The sequence below is a fragment of the Vidua macroura genome, chromosome 1 (genome assembly GCF_024509145.1).
Source record: "Vidua macroura isolate BioBank_ID:100142 chromosome 1, ASM2450914v1, whole genome shotgun sequence".
Classification (NCBI taxonomy): domain Eukaryota; kingdom Metazoa; phylum Chordata; class Aves; order Passeriformes; family Viduidae; genus Vidua; species Vidua macroura.
This window is the reverse complement of record NC_071571.1, coordinates 131,858,126-131,878,353: the sequence shown is the minus strand read 5'-3', so window position 1 is coordinate 131,878,353 and position 20,228 is coordinate 131,858,126. Positions and strand designations below refer to the sequence as shown.

Here is a 20,228-nt window from a genome sequence, read left to right as displayed (position 1 = left end):
TAGACCCTGGCATAGCAAGCCCTGTAGTAAATCTACTGGTAATAAGCTTACTCTTTTCCCCTCCCAGCCCTCCGTATTAGCATCACAGCATACAAACCACACGATGAAAATGACCAGGCAGCAATCTGTAAGAATTTTTTGTTGCATCTTTAAGTTTCCAAATTTATTTTGAGAATTTTTCACATGTAAGTCAGAAAACACTGGGACATATGCTAATAAGTCTGTCTAAACTTACCTTGGAAAATGAGCACAAAGCAGGCCTATTAAACTTTGTCACTGGTATAAACTTATTTGCACTACATTTAATGATTCAGTTTGTGCATTTCCTTCTGGAAGAAGGTAGGATTTTTTCTATCTTACCATGGAAATGATGAATACAAAGTACTATAAAAATAACTTAATTATACAGATTGACAGCTTAAAAATTACTTTGCTCTTTTGATTACAAAAATATTTGCTCCTACATTACCTTAACTTTATTCTATTCCCATGTAAACCAAGCTCAACAGAGTACAATTACTCCAATTCACGAAAAATGTCAGTTTTTATATAAAATCACTAAAGTTTGTTTTCATGAAGCTGTATACTACAAAGCATTGCCAAGTCAAGAGTGATATCTACCTATTCACTCAATCTTCTATGGAGGCATTTTTTAATGTCTTAGGCAATGACTTGCAAGAGTTTATGATTTGTTTTCATACTGGAGTTTCAACTAAATAAATGAAGCAAAATCAATTTAATTTCTAGGATTAGTCTCTGTTGTCAAGAAAGCACAACATATTTATTTGACACTGAAGTATCTGCTTCTCAAGATGGCAAAAAAATTACATCTTTAGCATGCCTTCTCGAAAATGGAGAACCTAGCTACACTGGAAAGATTCTGAATCATGTTTCCTCTTCTTGGTGCTCAGCATTCAGTCTCCTGCAACTTCCAGAAACAACTTCAGTAGTTCAGTGTTCAAAGACAGGTTGATGGCCCGTGGAGACTTTTTTTTTTTTAAGATGTTCTAGCCTTACACTCTCATTAAAAAATTTCCCAAACTTCTCAAATCTTAATGCTGCCTCAGACTCAAATGAAGATACAAACCCATTGTCTCTCCTTTCATCATTAAGAAAAAAATTCAGATTTTATAGAGCAAGATATAATTATATGACACAGTTGTAATAGGCAGGGGACATCTGCTACACTTTCATTCCTATAATCCATTTGGACATATATAGGATTAAAAACATCCTAACAATATAAAACCTATAGAAGCAATCCCTTCAAGCCCCAAAACTGTGACAACTGTAAGTTTTAAAAGGACGGTTGACAATTTTTGCATTCTACTAATTTTCTCTTAAGTGGACGCATACTGTCAAAGATGGAAGGTTCTCACACCACAGATTAAGGATTTAAAACAATATAAATGACAGGAATGATCTCTTTTTAAGGGGCTGCTAAGACACAGATTTCCTTATTAAAGGAGATGATCCTTACTGTAATAACCAAATCAGACACATTCCTACTGAGGCACGCTCAAAGCAACATTGACACTAACATGTTCCATTGAAAATACAAAGCAAAAAGCTTACTCAAGTTTGAATCACCACAGCATTCATAGGGCTGAAAATGCTGCTTCCAATACTCTTTACCTGCCTAGACTACAACTCCTGGCTTGAAATTCTAAGCCATGCTAAGGTCTCCACTACTGGTTGCTAACCCTATTATTCAGTGAATAATAACAGCAATAGTAGCTTTCATATGATTTTTTGTTTCAAATAAAATGCTTCCAAAGAGCCAGCCTTTTCCTCATCACCCAGGGCTTGTTTAAACGCGTAGTTCACTACAGTGCTGCTCCTCCAGGTTTTCAAAGCAACAAAATAACCCAGACGACGTGAGACTGCTCCAGAGCAGTCAGGACTCCCCCACCCCTTCCTTTCAGGCAAATATCGAACGGCGGCTCGGGGAGAGCTCTATGGCACCCAGATCCTTCCCACGGCGACAGGGCCTGGGGAGCGGCAGGCGGCTCGGGGCCGCTCGCCAGACACGGTCCCCTGGCCTCCCCACTGGGACCCGGCCGGGCGCCACAGCCCGCCCAGTCCCGCCGCTGTCAGTACGCCTTTCACCCCCGCTGCCCTCCCGGCCCTCACACCCCTCTTACCCGCGCCGCTTTCTCCGGCAGCTTCTTCCTGTTTCGCTTCTTCTGCTCATCGCCTTTGAGGTTCAGCTGCCCGGGGCCAGGGCCCGCCGACTTGCCCTGGCCCCCGCCGGCCGTCAGGCCCGCGCCGACCGCCTCGTCACCCTTCCTCACGGCCGCGCTCCGCGCCGGCTTCTTGCGAAGGCCGCCCCCGCAGGCCGCGGCCAGCAGCAGCCCCAACAACACGAACCCCAGCGCGGCCGGGACCGCCAGGGCGAGCCAGGTGGGCAGCGCCTGCGGGTCGAGGCCCAGTTCGAGGCCCAGTTCCGCACGCAGCAGCCCCAGCCCGCCCGACAAGGCGCCTCGCACCCGGACCGCCGCCTCCTCAGCCCACCGGGCCGCCGCCTCCTGCCAGCTTCCCGCAGCCATCGCGGTCCCCAGCCTCGCAGAGGCCCGAACGGAGCGGGGCGGCGAGGGCGCGCTCAGGCCGAGCGCATCGCGGCCTCGGAAGAGCCGCGCCGGCCCGCTCGAACCGGAGGTGGGGGTAGGACGGAACGGGACGGGAGCGGAGCCTCCCCGGGACGCGGCTGCCTCAGTCCGCGGGGCCGCCCGGGTCTCCTCCTCTTCCTCCTCCCCGCCCTCCGCCTCGCGCGCGACGTCACCGCCCCGCCGCGCGCCCGCCGCAGCGCGCCGCCAGCGCCATCACCGCCGCGCGCGGGGCGGGGGCCGCGCCTCCCGCCTCCTCCGCCTCCTCCTCCTCCTTCTCCTCCTTCTCCTCCTCCTCCTTCTCCCTGGCGCGCCCGGCCCGGCCCAGCCCAGCCAAGGGCGGTGCCGGCGGGGAAGGCAGCGATCTCTACGTGGCAGGCAGCGAACGGAGCGGGAGCGGCCGAAGCCGAGGGATTGGAATCTGAGGTCATCAAATCCAACCTATGAACGAACACCACCCTGTCAACTAGACCTTGGCTCTAAGTGCCACGTTCAGTCTTTTCTAAGACACCTCCAGCCCATGCCAATGTCTGACCACCCTTTTCTGTGAAGAAATTCCTCCTAATATCCAAAGTGAAGCTCCCCCAGCACAGCTTGAAGTGATGTCCTCTCGTCCTGTCACTAGGAGAGTTCGCCCCCCCCGCCCCCCACCTGGCTATACCCTCCGTTCAGGTAGTTGTAGAGAGTGATAAAGTCACCCCTGAGCCTCATTTTTTTTCCAAGCTAAACACCCCCAGTTCCCTCAACCTCTCCTCACAGGACTTGTGCTCCAGACCCTTCACCAACTCCATTGCTTTTCTCTGGACATGCTCCAGCACCTCAATGTCTGTCTCGTAGTGAGGTGCCTAGAACTGAACACAGGATTTGAGGTGTGGCCTCACCAGTGCTGAGTGCAGAGTGACAGTCACTTTCGTGGTCCTACTGATCAAGCTATTTCTGATACAGGCCACGATGCCATTGGCCTTCTTGGCCACCTGGGCACACATTAGCTCATGTTCAGTTGCTGTCAGCCAGCACTTCCAGCTCCTTTTCCACTGGGCAGCTTTCCAGACACTGTGCCCTAAACCTGTGGCACTGCATGGGGTTGCTGTGACCCAAGTGCAGGACCCAGCACTCAGTCTCGTTTAACCTCTTAAAATTGGCCTCAGCCCATGGATCTGGCCTGTCCAGATCCCTCTGCAGAGCCTTCTTACCCTCCAGCAGATCAACACTCCCACCTAACCTGGTGTCAGCTGCAAACTTGCTGAGGGTCAACTTGATCCCGCTGTCGAGGTCATTGATAAAGATGTTAAACAGAACTGGACCCAGTACTGATCCCTCAGTAGTGCCACTAGTGACCAGCTGCCAACTGCCTTAGTTCCATTCACCACCACTCTCTGGGCCTGACATCGAGCCAGTATTTCATCCAGCAAACAGCGCACTCCCCCAAATCGTCAGCAGCCAGGATAATGCTGTGGGAGACAATGTCAAAGGCTTTACTAGAGTCCAGGTAGGCAGCATCCACAGCCTTTCTTTCCCTCATCCACTAAGTGGGTCACCTTGTCATAGAAGGACATCAGTTAATCAAGGATGCTTTAGCGTGGACTGTTTTCACTTTTCAGAAAATATTAACTGTTGTTGCAAGTGGTTGCACATTTCAGCCACCCTAACATCCCAAATAACATATTCTGTAAGTATTTTAAGAAGTTTAAGATGTTGCACTATATAGATAGAGGTGACAGAACAGTGATCATGTAGTTATAGTTTTAAATACATTGATCAAAAAATATGCCTAACAAATTTGAAGGCATCATTCAGCTACAGTGAATGCTTTGTGTTTTGTGTTTTGTATATTATATATGCATATACACATATACACATATACGCATATACACATACACACATACATATACATATACATATACATATACATATACATATACATATACATATACATATACATATACATATACATATACATAGATTAAACCGAGGCCGTAGAACAGAAAATATTGTTCATTTTAAAGAAATCACCGCAAGAACCTGCTGGGGATGAATTCCAAAATCCAAGCGATTGAAACGATGGTTTTCACTGCAGCGCCGGGGCACCACCAAGTGGCGGCATCGTGAAGAGCCGAGCTCTCGTCGGAAAAGCATTTCTGTCTTATAAAAAGAACAGCAAAGGGATCCGCGCCTGGAAATAGCCAGTTTCGGTTTGATTCGGCTGGTAAAGTAAGTTAATCTGAAAGGAATAAGTATATTTTTATTCTGAAGCAATGAGTTAGAGCCATTAATAAGCATACAGTTGTAGCAAATTGAAATATTTTGAATAGAACAGTTGGGAACAAGTATACTACTCTGCTTATACTCATCAAATAAAGCAAACATTTTATTTGGAACTAATTTTGACACATATTAGTCTAGTATTAATCTTATTAATATTAATATTGTATTAATAAGTAATAATAGATCTGATCAAAGATACCCCAAGGACTCTTCCAGCAGTGCTAATATAAAGTATCATCTTTCTCATGCCATTTTCCCAAAGATCACAGCATAAGATTGACACATTACACACTAAAAAAGAGAAAATCATGGCAAAACAAAAAAGAATGGGGACAAAGCTTAAACTTATTTTTTTAAATGTCAGCTCTTTTGACAGTGCAAACATTCCTTGTTTTAGCACAACAGCTATTAGACATACCTTACACAGTACCTTACCACCATATTTAAAACTCCATACCTGCTGGTTGCCATGGCATGAAGGAAACCCAGCTATTGCTTTTCAGTCTCAAAATGCCTCTTTTAAGAGGTTTTAATGATTATCTTGAACGATATTGAAGGCATGTGTCTTGCAGCTGTAGACATTCTTTAGGCTAGAAGTCAGATGGATATGGCAGAAACAGATAAAGCCTCTGATCAGGTAAATAAGCAGAATCCCAATAAAAACACATTCAAGGCTGTTGTGACAGGAAATTGAAAAAATCTTGAATAAGCAATTTTGCTGTCTTACATGGATCACGACTCTGAGTTGCTTTAAGGTGAACTCAGTACATAATTCACTGAAAAAACTAAGTCATAGACCCATTATTTTTCTGGAAGGAGGGAGCAACAACAAGAAGAACATCCCTGATCCAAGAATCACCATCCTTGGTAATGTTAACAAGTAGCTGGAAAAGAGATGAGTAGTCTGCAGACAGAATTTTCATTGAGAAATTTCTCATCTAGGTCATGGCTGGATGCCTTGATCCAAGACTCAGCCCAGGCTGAGGAATGGGCTTAGAGTTAAGTGTTGGATTAGGAGAATGAGAGTCATCATGCCTGGAGAGGTACTTGGTGTGGAGCTACCAAGAGCTGCCAAAAAGGGGTAGAACATGAAAGAAATTCTTCCTGGAGACATTTTTCATCAAGGCCATGGCTGGGCATGTTGGAGAAGGCTCAGCTGATGTCTGGGATTAGGGTTAATGTTAACATTACATACCTGGTTGGGAGAGAGATAAAACCTGGGGCTACAGTTGGTGTGGGGCAGAAAAGGAGCAGCCAGAGTAAGGGGAAGGCTGCAAAAATACCTCTTCCCTGAAATCTTTTTAATCTGGTTGCTAGATCAGGATCTGGAAAAAAGGTTTGACCCATCCTTTGCATTCAGACTAAGTTAGACTTTTAATCAGGCAGAGCCAAGAGCTCCATTTTGATTAAAAGATTTGCTGTAGGAATTCTCTTAGGATAATTTGTTCATCATGGCTATGGCTTGGGGACTTTGGTTGGTCTCTGCAGATACCAGGTGTTGAAGTTGTGGCTACAGTTAGGCTTAGAGAAAGAAAACAGGCCAAGTTTGAATACCCATTTGGAGTGGGGAGGAAAGAATTATTCTCAGAGAATAATCAACCATCTGGTTGATGGTTAGGGGCTTTGGGCTGTCTCAGCCTGAACTTATGATTAGGGATCTGGTTATGTTCAGCTTTGGGAAAAGATAGAAAGCCTAGCACTTCGTTTGCTCAGGGATTGAAAAGGGATTGCCAAAGGAAGGGATGGGGGCAAAAATAATTGTTCCCTGAGGACATGTTCACCTGGGCTATGGCTTGAGAATGTTGAGCTGAATCTCACCTGACACTTAGGTTTGGTTAAGAGTTGGAAGAGACATGAAGAGTAGAAGCTCCAGTTTAGTCCAGTTAAGCCTGGAAAGACATTGCCAAAGGGAACAGTAGAGTATCAGAAGAATTCTCTCCTGAAGTCTTGTGCTGTTGTCTTGATTTAGACACAAGTTTAGGGGAAAAGCACTGTGGAATGTGTGTTTTCTCTAAAACAAAAAGGGTTCCAACAATCCCTTTCTGTCAGTAAGAAATGAATACCTGTGGATGAAAGTGAAAAAAAACCCCAACCATTTATTGACACAGTGCCCACATGGCACAGTAAAAAGTAAATAAATGCTAGATATCGAATTGTCAGAACTTAGCCCCCTCCACCCTCATGCACACACACACATGGGAACAAAAACCCAAAATGCCAGGGAAAGAAAACGCCAACAGCAGTGTGCCACTTAGTGGGAACAAAATGGCATGGGTTTTCAGGGAAAACAAACAAACAAAAAATGCCCTCAGTAGATTCAAGCAGTAGTTCAGGCAAACAGATGTGAACCTGGTGAGTCTGATGTCAGTCCCCTTTTCACAGCAGAGGAAGCAGGTGAGCTTTCTCTTGCTGTCTCAGTGTCTCAGCTTTTCCCAAGATGTGAGGTTGAAATGGAGAGGCCCCTTGTCTTTCCCACTAGTCTCTGATCTCGGACCAAAACCAAACCATCCAGTTCACTTCGAAGTGCCTCTGAAGAATTGCTGCTGCAGCCTCTCCAAGTCCAGGAAGGACAAAGAAAACCTGCCTGGGCTAACAAAAAACCCAAACAAACAAAAAAAACCAAACAAACAAAACCAAACAAACAAAAAAAATCCATGCTAGCCAAGCAAAAACCCAGACCACAGGGCACAATGGACACCAAGAGCTTCAAGGCTCCCTTCTCCCTCCAGACCCATCTTAAAACTACAGCAACCATTTCTGGGCATGAAGCATGCAATCAGGGAATTGACTAATCATCATAAAATCACCCCAAGACTTAAATTTAAGCACCTCAAGTGCTTAAATTTACATGAGGACATATTTGTCTGAGTCATAGCTAGGATTTATGGTCTCATCCAACACAGAGTCTGGGGTAGTTGGGGTGAAGTCCCCACAAACACATAAATTTGAGGCTGGGAGACAAAGCACAGAGCTCAGTTAGAAGAGAAGCTTGAAGGAGGTTGCTGAAGGAAGGTGCATGTTGCAAAAAAATATTGTCCCCTGAGAGCTGGTTTACCTGGGACATGGCTGTAGCAGAGTGAGCGCTTAGTTAGATCATGGTGGATTGTTTGGGCCTGAGAGCCAATCAGATCCACCATGATCTAACTAAGTGCTCACTCTGGGTAAACAATTCTCTAAACACATTTTACAAGAGAAAAATAAGGAGCAGAAATAGAAATTGTTTTCTCTTTTATTTCTCTCTGTGCACCTCAATAAAAAATCTTGAGAGAGAAATGTGCTTGCTACACATGGCTAGTGGACCTAGGCTAGTGCTCAATTGCCTTCTCAGAGTGGTCAGTGATTGTCTCCTCAGAATGGTCAAAGCAAGACTTAGAATAGATACAGTTTTTCTGATGCAGTGCTTCTGGAAGGATTTCTTTTCTAAGGAAAAAGGAAGAACTCAGTTATATGAGTAACCCATGTCTCTCTCTGACCTTCAAAGTTCACCTTATTTTTTTTTCCTGTTGGCATGGTCAGCTTTTTGAGCTGAGACAGAATCCTAAATCAAAATTCACTGTTAAGGAGTAATGTGTTCTTCAAAATCTTTCTCAATTTTACATTACTTTTCATTATAGTTCACATTCTTGTGCATAACCGTATAATTCAAATACAGAAACATTCTGCTAAAAATACTAAACTTAATTCCCTGTACAATGGATATGTCTGTTCTCATTAAACCTTACCATAAGTAGTGTTTAGTCGTCAAAGCTAAGTTGTCATTATGACTGATAGAGCTCATTGCCTTGGGAGGTGAAGAACACTTTGGCAGACTATTCACGTTCAAATTTCTATCAGCCCTAAACACTGAGAAGAATAAATATGCAAAGACTTGCTACCCATCTGAGAATTAATTGAATTAATGGAAAGCAAACACCAAACTATAGGCCTATTAGCTCATATAATTGGTTGTATAAAATTGTATTAAGTGTACATTAAATGTCTCCTGTAATATGTGTGTTTGGAGAGTTTTCACAGCTTTTTTTTTTTTTTTCATAGGCAAGACAGTTTTCCTAATACAGCATTTTAATCATGAGGTGTTGCTGTTCTAGAAGTGGCACTAAGTTAACTTTAAACTATGTGGTCATTTATTAACAATACAATTACAGAATCCAGGCATGCAGGCTCATTTGCACATTTAGCCTGTAGCACTGCAGTCTGTGCTGCTCACTGTCCTGTGCTGTCAGTACCTGAGCTAGCAAGGGTCAGAAAACTGCTGGGATGTCAATGTAGACATACTCAAGTTCTTTAGGTTGTTCGTGTATGTCCTACTCTAAATAATTTTGTTACAAGCTTGGACTGTTTTCTGTCATTCTGTGCCAGAGCTAGGTGGAAATATTCCAAAATACTAAATCAGCTCAGGGGAATTACAGTTACAAAGGAAAATGTCTCGCTTTCAGTGAGCTTTCAGTGCAGCACACCTTTGATGTCTTGTGTAGGCTGACCTAGAACAGAGACTAGACAGAGTTAAAGAATAAAGTAGGTATTGATTAGGAGGCTTCAATAGATACACCTTGGGCAGCACAAGAGCCCAGCCAAGGCTACACCCAAGATGAACTCAAAACAGTCACAAAATGGACGACTGATCATGGGATCTCACACTTTTATAAGTTCTGGTCTATTAGCATATTGGAGTTAATTGTCCAGTTATAGCTTTAGGTTATGAAGTCCCATCCTTCTTGTTTTTCTCTCTTCAGTCCACTGTTGTTTATGCTCTTGGGCCTGAGATTTGGATTGGTTGTCCTTGGTCCCCAGCTAGAGAAGGAATTGTTTTGTCTACTGACTCTATGAAAAGAGCTTACTATCCCCTCATGTGAAGCTCAGAAGTATACACTAAAGCAGTACAGATTCTGAAAAATATTAAAGCTAAAACCTGAGGCATCACTTTAGGCATGCAAAGGAAGCCTAATCTCATTCTGTTCTCCCCAATGGCTCATGTAGCAGCATGCTGCAAAGCTTGGGCACCCTTGGCTGTGAGGTCTACCACAGAAAAGACCTGTTCTTGGCAGCTGTAATCTTGGAAACCCAGAAAAACAAACCCCTTGCCTGAGGTAGAATATAATGTGTTTTCCATTCATTTTTTTTAATCAATGGAAAGCTGTATAGTCCAATGGGAGAAGGAAAAAACCCACCAATCATGAAACTATGAATAATACATAGAACATATGTGAATTCAGTCCAAAACGCCAGTCCTAGAGATGATATTTCCTAACTTCTGGATACTTGATTTGACATTATTAATTATTCTTAATTGAAAAATTTACACACAAAATAGACTTTTTAGAAAATTGAATAGAAAAAAAAGTTTTCCTGGTTTTAAAATCTACTTCAGAGAGACATTATTCCCATACAGAGTAAAAACTTCAGCCTCATTTAAAACTAATTGAAACCTGACTCTCTGAAAGACTGGAGTGTCTGTAGTATATGTGTCTATGGTGCTCAATAACACAATCCCAGGGATTGTTTCAGTTCCTGATTCTGGGTGGCACACTCTGGCTCACACCCACCCTGCTTTAACTGATGAGCTGTGTCCATACTGAATAGGTTGTGCCTCTGGGTTTCATTTGGGTACCATGTGATGTTCCTATAACCCTGAGAGATAACTGCTATTTCTTTTTAGGTTTTTTTCTTAGGACAAGCTGTCGGACACAATGTGAGGGCTGTGGTGCAGCTTGCCAGAGAGAAGTTTTTATAGAATGATCCTATAACCCTGAGAGATAACTACTATTTCTTTTTAGGTTTTTTTCTTAGGACAAGCTGTCGGACACAATGTGAGGGCTGTGGTGCAGCTTGCCAGAGAGAAGTTTTTATAGAATGATCTTGAGGGTTGCATGCTTTGCTGTCTGCTGTAAGGGTCTGTGAAGATATTTCAACACATGAGGTTTGTGTAGGTCCAAACCACATCAACAGTGCTTAATGTAAAATATCCTGAGAATGCTGCCTGAGCTTTGGTTGGAAAGTTAGCTGGTGTGGTCCAAACCAAGCTCATGATGCAAATTTCCTCCTTGTAATTGGCCAAGCTCAGCCTGAAAGTCTAAAGTAGAGCATGAAATACCACTTGGATTTCTATGGAATGTGTGCACTAGCTGCCAGACCAGTGCTTTTTGGTAGTCATGTAGTTGTTACTCAATCATTCTGTGTATTGTTTTGATCTAATCCAGAGCACTACTGTGCAAAACATTCACATTTAGAAATATAGAGTAAATTAAATTGGAGTGACTGATGTATTCCCATTGCCTGCAAGAAGTAGGGCTAATTCTGAAGTTTGACCAGGGTGCTCAGGCTTGCCCAATCAGGTTTTGAAAGTCTCCAAGAATGGAGATTCTTCACGTTCTCTAGTTTCATGTGCCAGTACTTCGCCACACTCTTGTAAAAAATATTATCTTTATCTCCAGCTGGAATGTTCTGTGATGTGGCTTGAAGCCTCTTATGTTTTTGCAGTGCCCATCTGAGAAGAGTCTGTGGCTGTTTTCTCTGCAGCTCTTCTTAAGTTAGCTGAAGATGGTAGTTAATTTCCTCTCAGCCTTCTCTTTTCCAGGCTAACCAAAACTGAATCTTCTTTTAAGGCATAGGCTCTATCCCTGTAAGTATGGAAAAATATTGAGAAAACTGTAAATATTACACTGAGAAAATAGATTTTAGAGCCTGAAATCAGTATGTAAACAAACAAACAAACAAGCAAAAAGAAAGTTCAGAACTAAACAGATACTTGAGGCTGAAAAATAAACCTGGACAAAAGCAAGACTTCCTTTCTACAAATAAATTTTAGAATTTATGTCTTTTTATTTATGTCTTTTTAGAATTATGTCTTTTGCTTAGTCTTTTTCTTGTTTTAGTTGTTTTTAAAAAGAGAGAATTTTATTTTGAAACAATTTTTTTTATTTTCAAGCTTTTGGCATGTCTGAAGAGAAATATTTTATTGCAAAGAAGCATAACTGTTTCAATCTATATGGATTTTCCACCCTGCCTTCCAACAAAAAATTTTAGTCATCATTTTGACCCAAATCCATAAACACTTCCGTTTAGTTCCATTTTACCATATTCACTATTAATTCATTATTCTGCGTGTTGAGCTTTAAGAAACATTTTATAGCTTCCAAAAGGTGAACAGGCATGTTTCATTAACAAAAATGAAGACCTAAAAAGTCACAGGTGTTGAATTCCAGATATTTTTCAAGGCATTTCCATGATCATGAACCAGTAGGATCACTGGCAATCATTGACAATTGCACACTGTATTTCTGAGCAGCATCCCAACTTTCTGCCTGCAGCTGTGCTGTCTCTGTGCCATCAGAACATCTTACTGGACTATGGCCTTTGATCTTAAGTAAACTCTGCAGTCCCCTTTCCTTCTTTCTTTTCATTCTATTTGTAAAGTCCCTTTGAAGAAAAGAAAAATAAAGAGTAGTCCTCTAAGGAATAACTTTTATGATACTTAAGTTTATTATGTGTCATTTGTGCAGATTATTCAACAATTGCTTCTCCTTTTTTACTGTGTCTAAAGTAGTCATTCTGTTTCCTGTATTAAAAACATACTCTCAAATCCTCTCATGAAGTGTAGGATATCCTTTCGGGGAATTCCACTCAGAAACAGTTAGAAAATATTCTCAGTACATCGGCAGTCTGTATGCATTAGGGAAGAAATAACATTTCTTTGCAAGAAAATGGATTCCTATTAAAATCTAAGGTGATACAGTTATACAGGTGCCAAAATGCCTCCAACAGTTACATTCAATTCCTAATTTTTTAGAGTAATTATATTTATGGTGACCATTTTTCTCAAAGTTTTCTCTGACAAATCCTGAAATACTGCATTTTTTGCAGTATCATTTGAACAATACTGGAGAGAGAAGGCCAATAGATTGCTCATTTATTCTACAGGGCACAAATAACAGGTTGCATGCTTCAGAGTGGATGCCAGGAGTTTTTCCTTTCTTGTTGGTCCTGTTTCCTTTACTGCCATTTCTGTAACCTCATGTGTTTATCCTCTGACTTACCTTCCTCCTAGACCTCCTATGACCCTACTGTGTTTTTCATTCCAGAGTTATACCTGCACTCTTGCCCTTTTCTAATTCCATACTTCCTGTAATTCATTCCTGGCTACTTCTTGTTATAAAAGATATAATGCTATAATATTTAATAAAACTGAATAAAACCCAATATAATATAGCTTGAAAGTTTGCTAGCCTTTTCTAGAGTTACTCCATGTGCATGTTACATCTAGTTTTTATCCTGTCTGTGTTATCAGAAATAGTCAGACCTGCTACAAGAGTTGCCTTAAGCTGGTGAATAATTGCTGAGGCTGGTTGGGAAAAACATGAGCTGAGCCTCTTTCTTATCTTGCACCTGGCTCAAGTAAGGCCTAACAACTGAACAATGCTCAGAGCAAAGTGGAGGCCTCACTGCCCAGTGTTGTTCCAGTGAAGCACAGAAGAGCACCCGTGCCTGCAGACCCTTTCACGTGCCAAACAAGACTTGCTACAAATCTGGTCCTTTAAGGAGATGAGTATACATAAAAAAGCTCTCTGGTGAATGTCAGACAGTCTTTACTGCCTCTTTCATAGGTGGAGGAGGATCAAAGTGTTTATTTTACTCTTTCTATCAACTATGAATTCTGAGCCAAGGTAGCCAAGACTGCCATGGAGCCTGGTTTGCTTATTAACTTTCATGCCCTAAGAATGCAAGTGAAAAGAGAACACGCCTTACATGTGTTGTTACAGTCAGCAATCCCCACCTGTAACATGCAGTTGTTCCCTCCTTTTGGGATGAGCTAAAACTTATTGTATGAAAGAAGAGGGGTTTGGGGCAGAAAAAGAAAGAAAAAAATATAAGAGAGAGGGGAAAACACCTCTGCTTGTTTGGGATCAGTCAATGGACTGTGTCTCTCCTCCTTCCCAAAGGGAAACATTTAGGTATTGGAGCAGTTCCAGGAATATTTATTTACAGATATATCTATATAGATATAGATATAGATATAGATATAGATATAGATATAGATATCTAGATATAGATATATATGCGCGCACACACATACACACACACACACATATTTATAATAGATCTCTGTTACTGTACCTTCAGTCGCTACAGATATTAACTCTCTGCAGTTAGTGCATTTACCACTGTCAATCCAGAACCTGTCTTCCTGTTTATTCAATAAGCCATTCTATTTGTGACTCTGGATCATGTAAGTTCTTACTGAACTTGGCCAGAGCTCCAGTATCAGAGTGGTAAATCACACTATTCCTGAAGCTTACTCACACACATTCTTATTGATTAGACTCAACTCATACTGTTGAAATTGCACTACTTGTTGACCTGTGCTCATCAAAGTTCTTACTGAACATGACCAAACTTAGAGAGCTGAACTGGTTATAATCAGAAATTAAACCCAGCAATACCCAGCCTCCCTAATCTCTGAGGACCAGCTGGAACACAAAGGGTTTATTTTCTGTCAAATTTCTGTACTCTTAATGGAACAAGTGCAAAGTGTTCAGGGTAGGTCAATACCTCTTTTGATGAATTATTTCCATTTTTTTTTTTTTTTGGTGGGGTTAGGTACACTGGCATTCCCTTTATGCATCCTTTGGACACCACTGCAAAATTGCTTTTTGTTACAGTTCTAAGAACCCAAACACTTGAATGGATCAGGCTGGCTGAGAAAAGGAAGAAAGAGGCTCCATCTGTTATATGATTTAGAGAAAAACAACATCCTGAAATAAGGAAAAAAATTATCTCAGTTTTGTACTCCATTTTTGGCTCTTTAGAGATCTCATATCAGTCTTGGCTCCTAAGGAATACTTGGCACATTTCCATCCTGATTAAATTGTCTGTCTAGACTGATAATCCAAGCCTCAATAAAATTACAGCCAAAATGCAGCTTTTGGAGCTGTCTTCTGAAGAAGTAGGGAACTAAAGTAGTTTAATCTTCAGGAGAGAGAGAAGATACTGTGGTACTGGAGAAGGACCAATCAGGAGAATGAAGAGTAGTCAGAGGCTTGCAGTATTGGAAAATTGTTTGGGACAGCTTAAAAGAAAACTTTGATCTGGTCCCTTGAGTACACTTCACTAGCCATGGTAGTGATATACTAGGGTGTGAGGGAAAAATGAGACCTGCATTTAGAGTAATAATGACACAGAAAATGGCTTATTTCTTTTTATTATCAGGATTCCTAATCAATTAAATGATATTTTAACAAGAAGTAACTGATTAGGAACATTGGATGTGGTTGTTAAGATGCTGCAGCAAAGCATTAGAAAATAAGATTTCCAAACTTGCATCCATGCAATTAATTTTGTCTGCTGTAAGACTGTCAGCAGCTGTATCCAGCATTGAAGAATGATATGGGTCACCTAGAAAACTTTGCACTGTGGAGTCAAATAGAAAAACCAGGTGAGCAGCACCCAGAGAAAAACGACCAAATGTTGGACTGGTGTAGTTCACCATGCCTTTCTTGCATTAATTCCCTCAGTCATAAGCCACCTAAAAGAATAGCAGGACTTCACACTTCTTTTTGTTTTCTGAGGAATATGCTCATCACATTTGCATTTTTACTCAGAACTAACAATCTGACAGTGTTGAAAATGCAGTCTTTTCCATTCAGCTTGTCTTTAGGTAAAATTCACGTTAGACTTGCATATCTCGATATTAGGTGTTGCTGAACATTCCTTGCAAGTGCAGAATTTAAAAAGGAACAAAAAGGGGGCTACAGTTTTACTACTTAAATGAACTTTGGATCATCTAAGTTCTTCTACTGCTTATTTTTTTTTGTATTGTTAATTAAGTTCCCTTGAGAAACCCAATAATATGTGTAAGGTTCAAACAGAAAAAAAAGGAGTTTCTGTCCATGAGAAAATACTTCCTTTAAGAGGAATTTTAGTGGATATCTCCTATCACCTCTACTTGGTTCAGAAATATTTACTGAGCATATAATCCTTGGTCATGTTATCCTTGGTCCCAGGCACAACATACAGGAATCTCGAATCCTGTGCATATGCAGTTAGTTCTCTACCTGGGTACTCGGTGCCCTCTTCCACAAATATTTTTCCCATGCACTTGCCCCTTTTGTGCTACTCTCCTAACTTGAGCACTTTGGTGGCTTTGAAAATTTGGCCTTATTGTAAAAAGTGGTAGGAGTTTACAACAAAGATGAATTACCCAGAGACCCAGGAACTGAAATGCTTCTTAATGGGGAGAGAGGCATAAACATGTGCCAAAACCATGAAATCATACCAAGAAGAAAAATGTCACAAATGATCCCACTGGACTTAATATGGGTTTTTGTATTGACATGTGCCTGTGAATTTAAGCCCAAACATCCAGAAACTGGGCTACAGAGAGGCAGCGGCAAGTTCCAAGTAGTCTAAAAAGGTGGTTTTTTTTAGCTTAGCCTCAATGGTGCCAGCTAGGAGGTGGGGGGTGGGGTGGGGAGAAATTTTGTGCATGGGGAATAAATACACATCACCCCACATCTGAAGTGTATTTGTGTGATTTGGATTCTGTTTTCCTGACGCCAGTCCAGGAGAGTGAGTTAATTTTTTGATCCTACCAAAAAAAAAAAAAAAAAAAAGATTAGTAAGAATATTTTCAAGATGTCATTATTTTTCTTTTTGGTTTTGTTCCTCTTTTTGTTTTGACATTAATTAGCTGCAGCACATAAGACAGAGCTGCTATTGCACAGCACAGCTTTTTCTGAGTACTAGGCAGCAATACCACAGGACTCTGCACTCACATGAACCCAAGACAGGAACAGGCATGGGTGAGAAAGAAGAAAGAAAGTAGCTTAGAATTTAGAGGATATTTTAAAAACTCTGGTTTTGACCACTTGGGACAGGTTTGATGCCTGGGAACCTTTGCCACCAGAGAGCAATGGAAGCCTTTAAGTACACACATCACCCACATAGTTTAAAAGACTCCCTTGTCTGTCACTGAATAACTTGGGTTGTCCTTTCATAGTTGCACTGAATCCAGTGGAAAGACACTAAAGATCAGTTGTGGTAGTAAGGCTCTCTTAAAAGTATACAAATTATAATCTAGATACAAGTATTTTAAGCATTTGAAATATTTGAACTTTTTTTTTTTTTTTTTTAGGAAAATTGGCAAAACATACATTCTGTAGGGCATTAGATATTTTACATGCAGCTTTTCAGGGAGCAATCTGATAGATACCTAATTATTCTAAATCCACGTATCCATAATGTTATACATATGACTAAATTTCCTTTAATTTCATGTGTATTTTTTCCTCTTACTCTTATGGAGATGAGCATTTTCACTACAGTCTTCCATGGATAGGGGCATTATGCGGTGTGTCTACAGTTACTTTCTCCCCATTCCTCAGCTGCATGAGAAAATGACATCTCTCTATTGCTGAAGTCACAAAATAGCTGATATTCCAATAATGGTTATTAAAATCAAAAAATAATTACTAATGGTCTATCAGTGGACTGCCCCTGTGACCAATGCAGTCTTCAAAAATTATGAGTAAACCTGGGGGGGAACTCTTGAGATTTCTTTTCTTAACAAGGTACGTGTATGGCCAGGGACTGAATGGGATTCTTCATATTATCCAGCACAAGAAATGCAGCAACTTCCAGTCAGCCTGTGCTCACTGCCAGCTGCCCACAGCTCTGCCCACGCATCTTGTCCTGTCCAGCCTGTGGTTCTCAATGTGCTGGCTCTCTTAAATGTGAGTTTATACTTTTCAGTTCTCTTCATACCAGAAGAAATATGAACATACTTGAGGTTCATTTTTAAAGCAGCATGCAAGAATGAGGGTGGCACCTCTAACAACAGTTTGAGATGATAGATCACTTCTCCTCTTCATACCTCTCTCCCACTCTGTGAAGGAGAGGTAAATGAGGAGAAATACATGCATAAACACATATGCACAGCCTTCCTAAGGCTATGGATATACCTGGATATAGCCAAGGTAAAAAAAGACTGTCTTTGATAGGTGGTAAGTTCACTGAATTAAATTCTTCATTCACCTGTGTTAAAAGCACATTTTGGCCAGCAAAGAAACAGTTTCCTTTACTACACTAGTAGTAAATGCATCATCAGAGCAGATGAGTGAATGAAACAGGAGCAAAAGATAATGTGTAATGACATCACTTGGGTATACCCAGCCTACAGCCCCTGCCTTAGAAAGTCCACTGAGACATACATTCCATATTGACCAAGGAGTCTTGAAATAAATGATGGCTGAGAATACTCAGTCTGACAGACTTCTCAAGCCAGTACTAATCTCTGCTTCAACTAAATCCCAGCTCTACTCCCACCCTGTCTCCTTGCCTGGCCTCCTTTCATTCCTCAGCTTATGTTTTCATGCTTGTCTTACCCATACTTTTTCTTCTCTCCTAACTCCTCATCTAGTCTTTCTTCCTCAGCTTCCGCATTCACAATGATTTCCAATCTTCTCCTTTAGATTTGTCATGTACTCTTAGCTACTTGTTCTAGAGTCTGTTCCTAGACATTTCCCACTAACATATCTGATCACTAATTGAATCCATCTCTCTTTCATATCTCCTTGCCAACCTATTTGTTCACTTTCACACTCCTCTAGATCTTCATCTCAACCCCACCTTGAACTAGGTCTAAGGCAACCTTTTTTTTTCTCTTGATTGTTCCCATTCCACCGCTCTCAGTGCCTTGGCAACCCATCCCAGCTTTCCTCTCATGCTGCACCTTCTGCACCACACCACACCACACCACACCACACCACACCACACCACACCACACCACACCACACCACACCACCCACAACTACCATAGCATTTCTGTTCTGGCCAGCTCCCCTTTTTTTCTGTCCCATACCACCAGGACTCAGTGTTGGGACTGTTCAAAGTGTATCCTTGGTCTCAGATCACAGGCCTGGACCAGCCAGCCATAATCTAGCTTAGTATGCAGCCCAAGGCTGAAATGAGTGGATGTACTGCCACTTTCTCTACTGGAAACATGTTATGCAAAGGCTTCAAGGTTTATAACATGGGCAGGCTTTGATAAAATTTTGTGAAGATAGCAAGAAGCTTACATTTGACAAATAGGCCACCCACCTTGCAGACGGGAAGTCCCTGTACCAAAGGATAAATGTACTATAGCTATTAAAAGAAAAGGCTGCCAGAGTATTTTAACATGGCCAAAACAGTGTGTTGGTTTTTTTGGGGGTTTTTTCCCCCCTTAATTGTGTTTTCAGAAACAGCTAAAATCTTTTGACTGAAGTTTTCTACAAAATTGTCCAGAGGCAAACATCCAGCATGGAAAATTCCAGACTAAGCTATTCATGTATAGCAAAATTACATGCTGCTGATAAGAGGGAATTGGGTTCAGAAGTGATGGATAATTGTCATAATAGTACTACAAGTCCTACTACAGCACACTAATGTATTAAACAGGTAATCTACTGCTGCTACTAAAGAGTAGCAAAGGCAGTGTACAATTTCTCTCAGCTCAGGTAATTATAGCATTTCACTCCATTCATTCACATCATGGAAATGTCAGTTTGAAGCCTAATGGAATATTTTCAAGGACATTAAAAAGTACAGACAAATAGCAGTGTTTTGCCAAAATCCCAAAGATATATATTGTGGAAGTTTATGTAATACATATGTATGTGACAGTAGACGTCTATGTCTGTAATACCATTAGGGGAACATTAGGTTTGATTCCCTCTCTAAAATGTTTTATCATTATGGTTAACTTAAATGCTTTACTTGTGTAAAATAAGAAGACTGAGACCCTTTTCTGTTCAAATATGGAGTACTGCTGTATTCTATGTTTCTGGCAAATGATTACAGAATGGATAGAGGAAAATTGCATTTTTGAAATGCTTTGAATAGAAAATAAGGTTTAGTGGGGTTTACTAACATTCCCTCTTCCCCCGTTTTCCCGTTTTTGGTTTTTTGTCTTGTTGTTGTTGTTGTTGTTGTTGTTGTGTTTTTTTTTTTTTTTTCCCCTTTTTTCCTGCAATAGCAGTGGTAGCATTGTGGGATACCATACTGAAAAGGGGATTAGTACTTTGATGAAGTCTCTAGTCCTGTTCCATTAGGTTGCTCTGGAAATAATTTCTGCTGTGACTAATTTCTTCCCCAGTAAACAACATGTGAAGGTCTTTATTATACTGCAGATTGAGTTTCAATTTCTCAACAACTTCTAGAATGCTGCTAATTCAATTTCTCTGTATTTAGCCACCTACCCAAACAATGCCAGCCTCATCAGTGCTAGAAAATATCCTTCCAGCAGATGGCAGGTATTGCTTATCCAATGTAATCCTGTCATCCTGATCAGTACTGCAGCCGGGAGACCGGGAACATCAAGAAAAG

The 20,228-nt window shown here is 41.3% G+C and overlaps 1 protein-coding gene across 2 annotated transcripts in view; it reads right to left on the bottom strand.

Annotated features, from left to right (window-relative positions):
- MTDH (metadherin) overlaps positions 1-2,711 on the bottom strand; it is a 33,550-nt gene extending 30,839 nt beyond the window's left edge. The window contains exon 1 of one of the 2 annotated variants that reach the window (XM_053983298.1): positions 2,145-2,711. In XM_053983298.1, coding sequence (XP_053839273.1) covers positions 2,145-2,549 — 405 coding nt within the window. In that variant the 5' untranslated portion in view covers positions 2,550-2,711. The remainder of the gene's footprint in view (positions 1-2,144) is intronic. The other variant, XM_053983289.1, reaches the window with a different exon arrangement.
- Between the last annotated feature and the right edge of the window lie 17,517 nt (positions 2,712-20,228).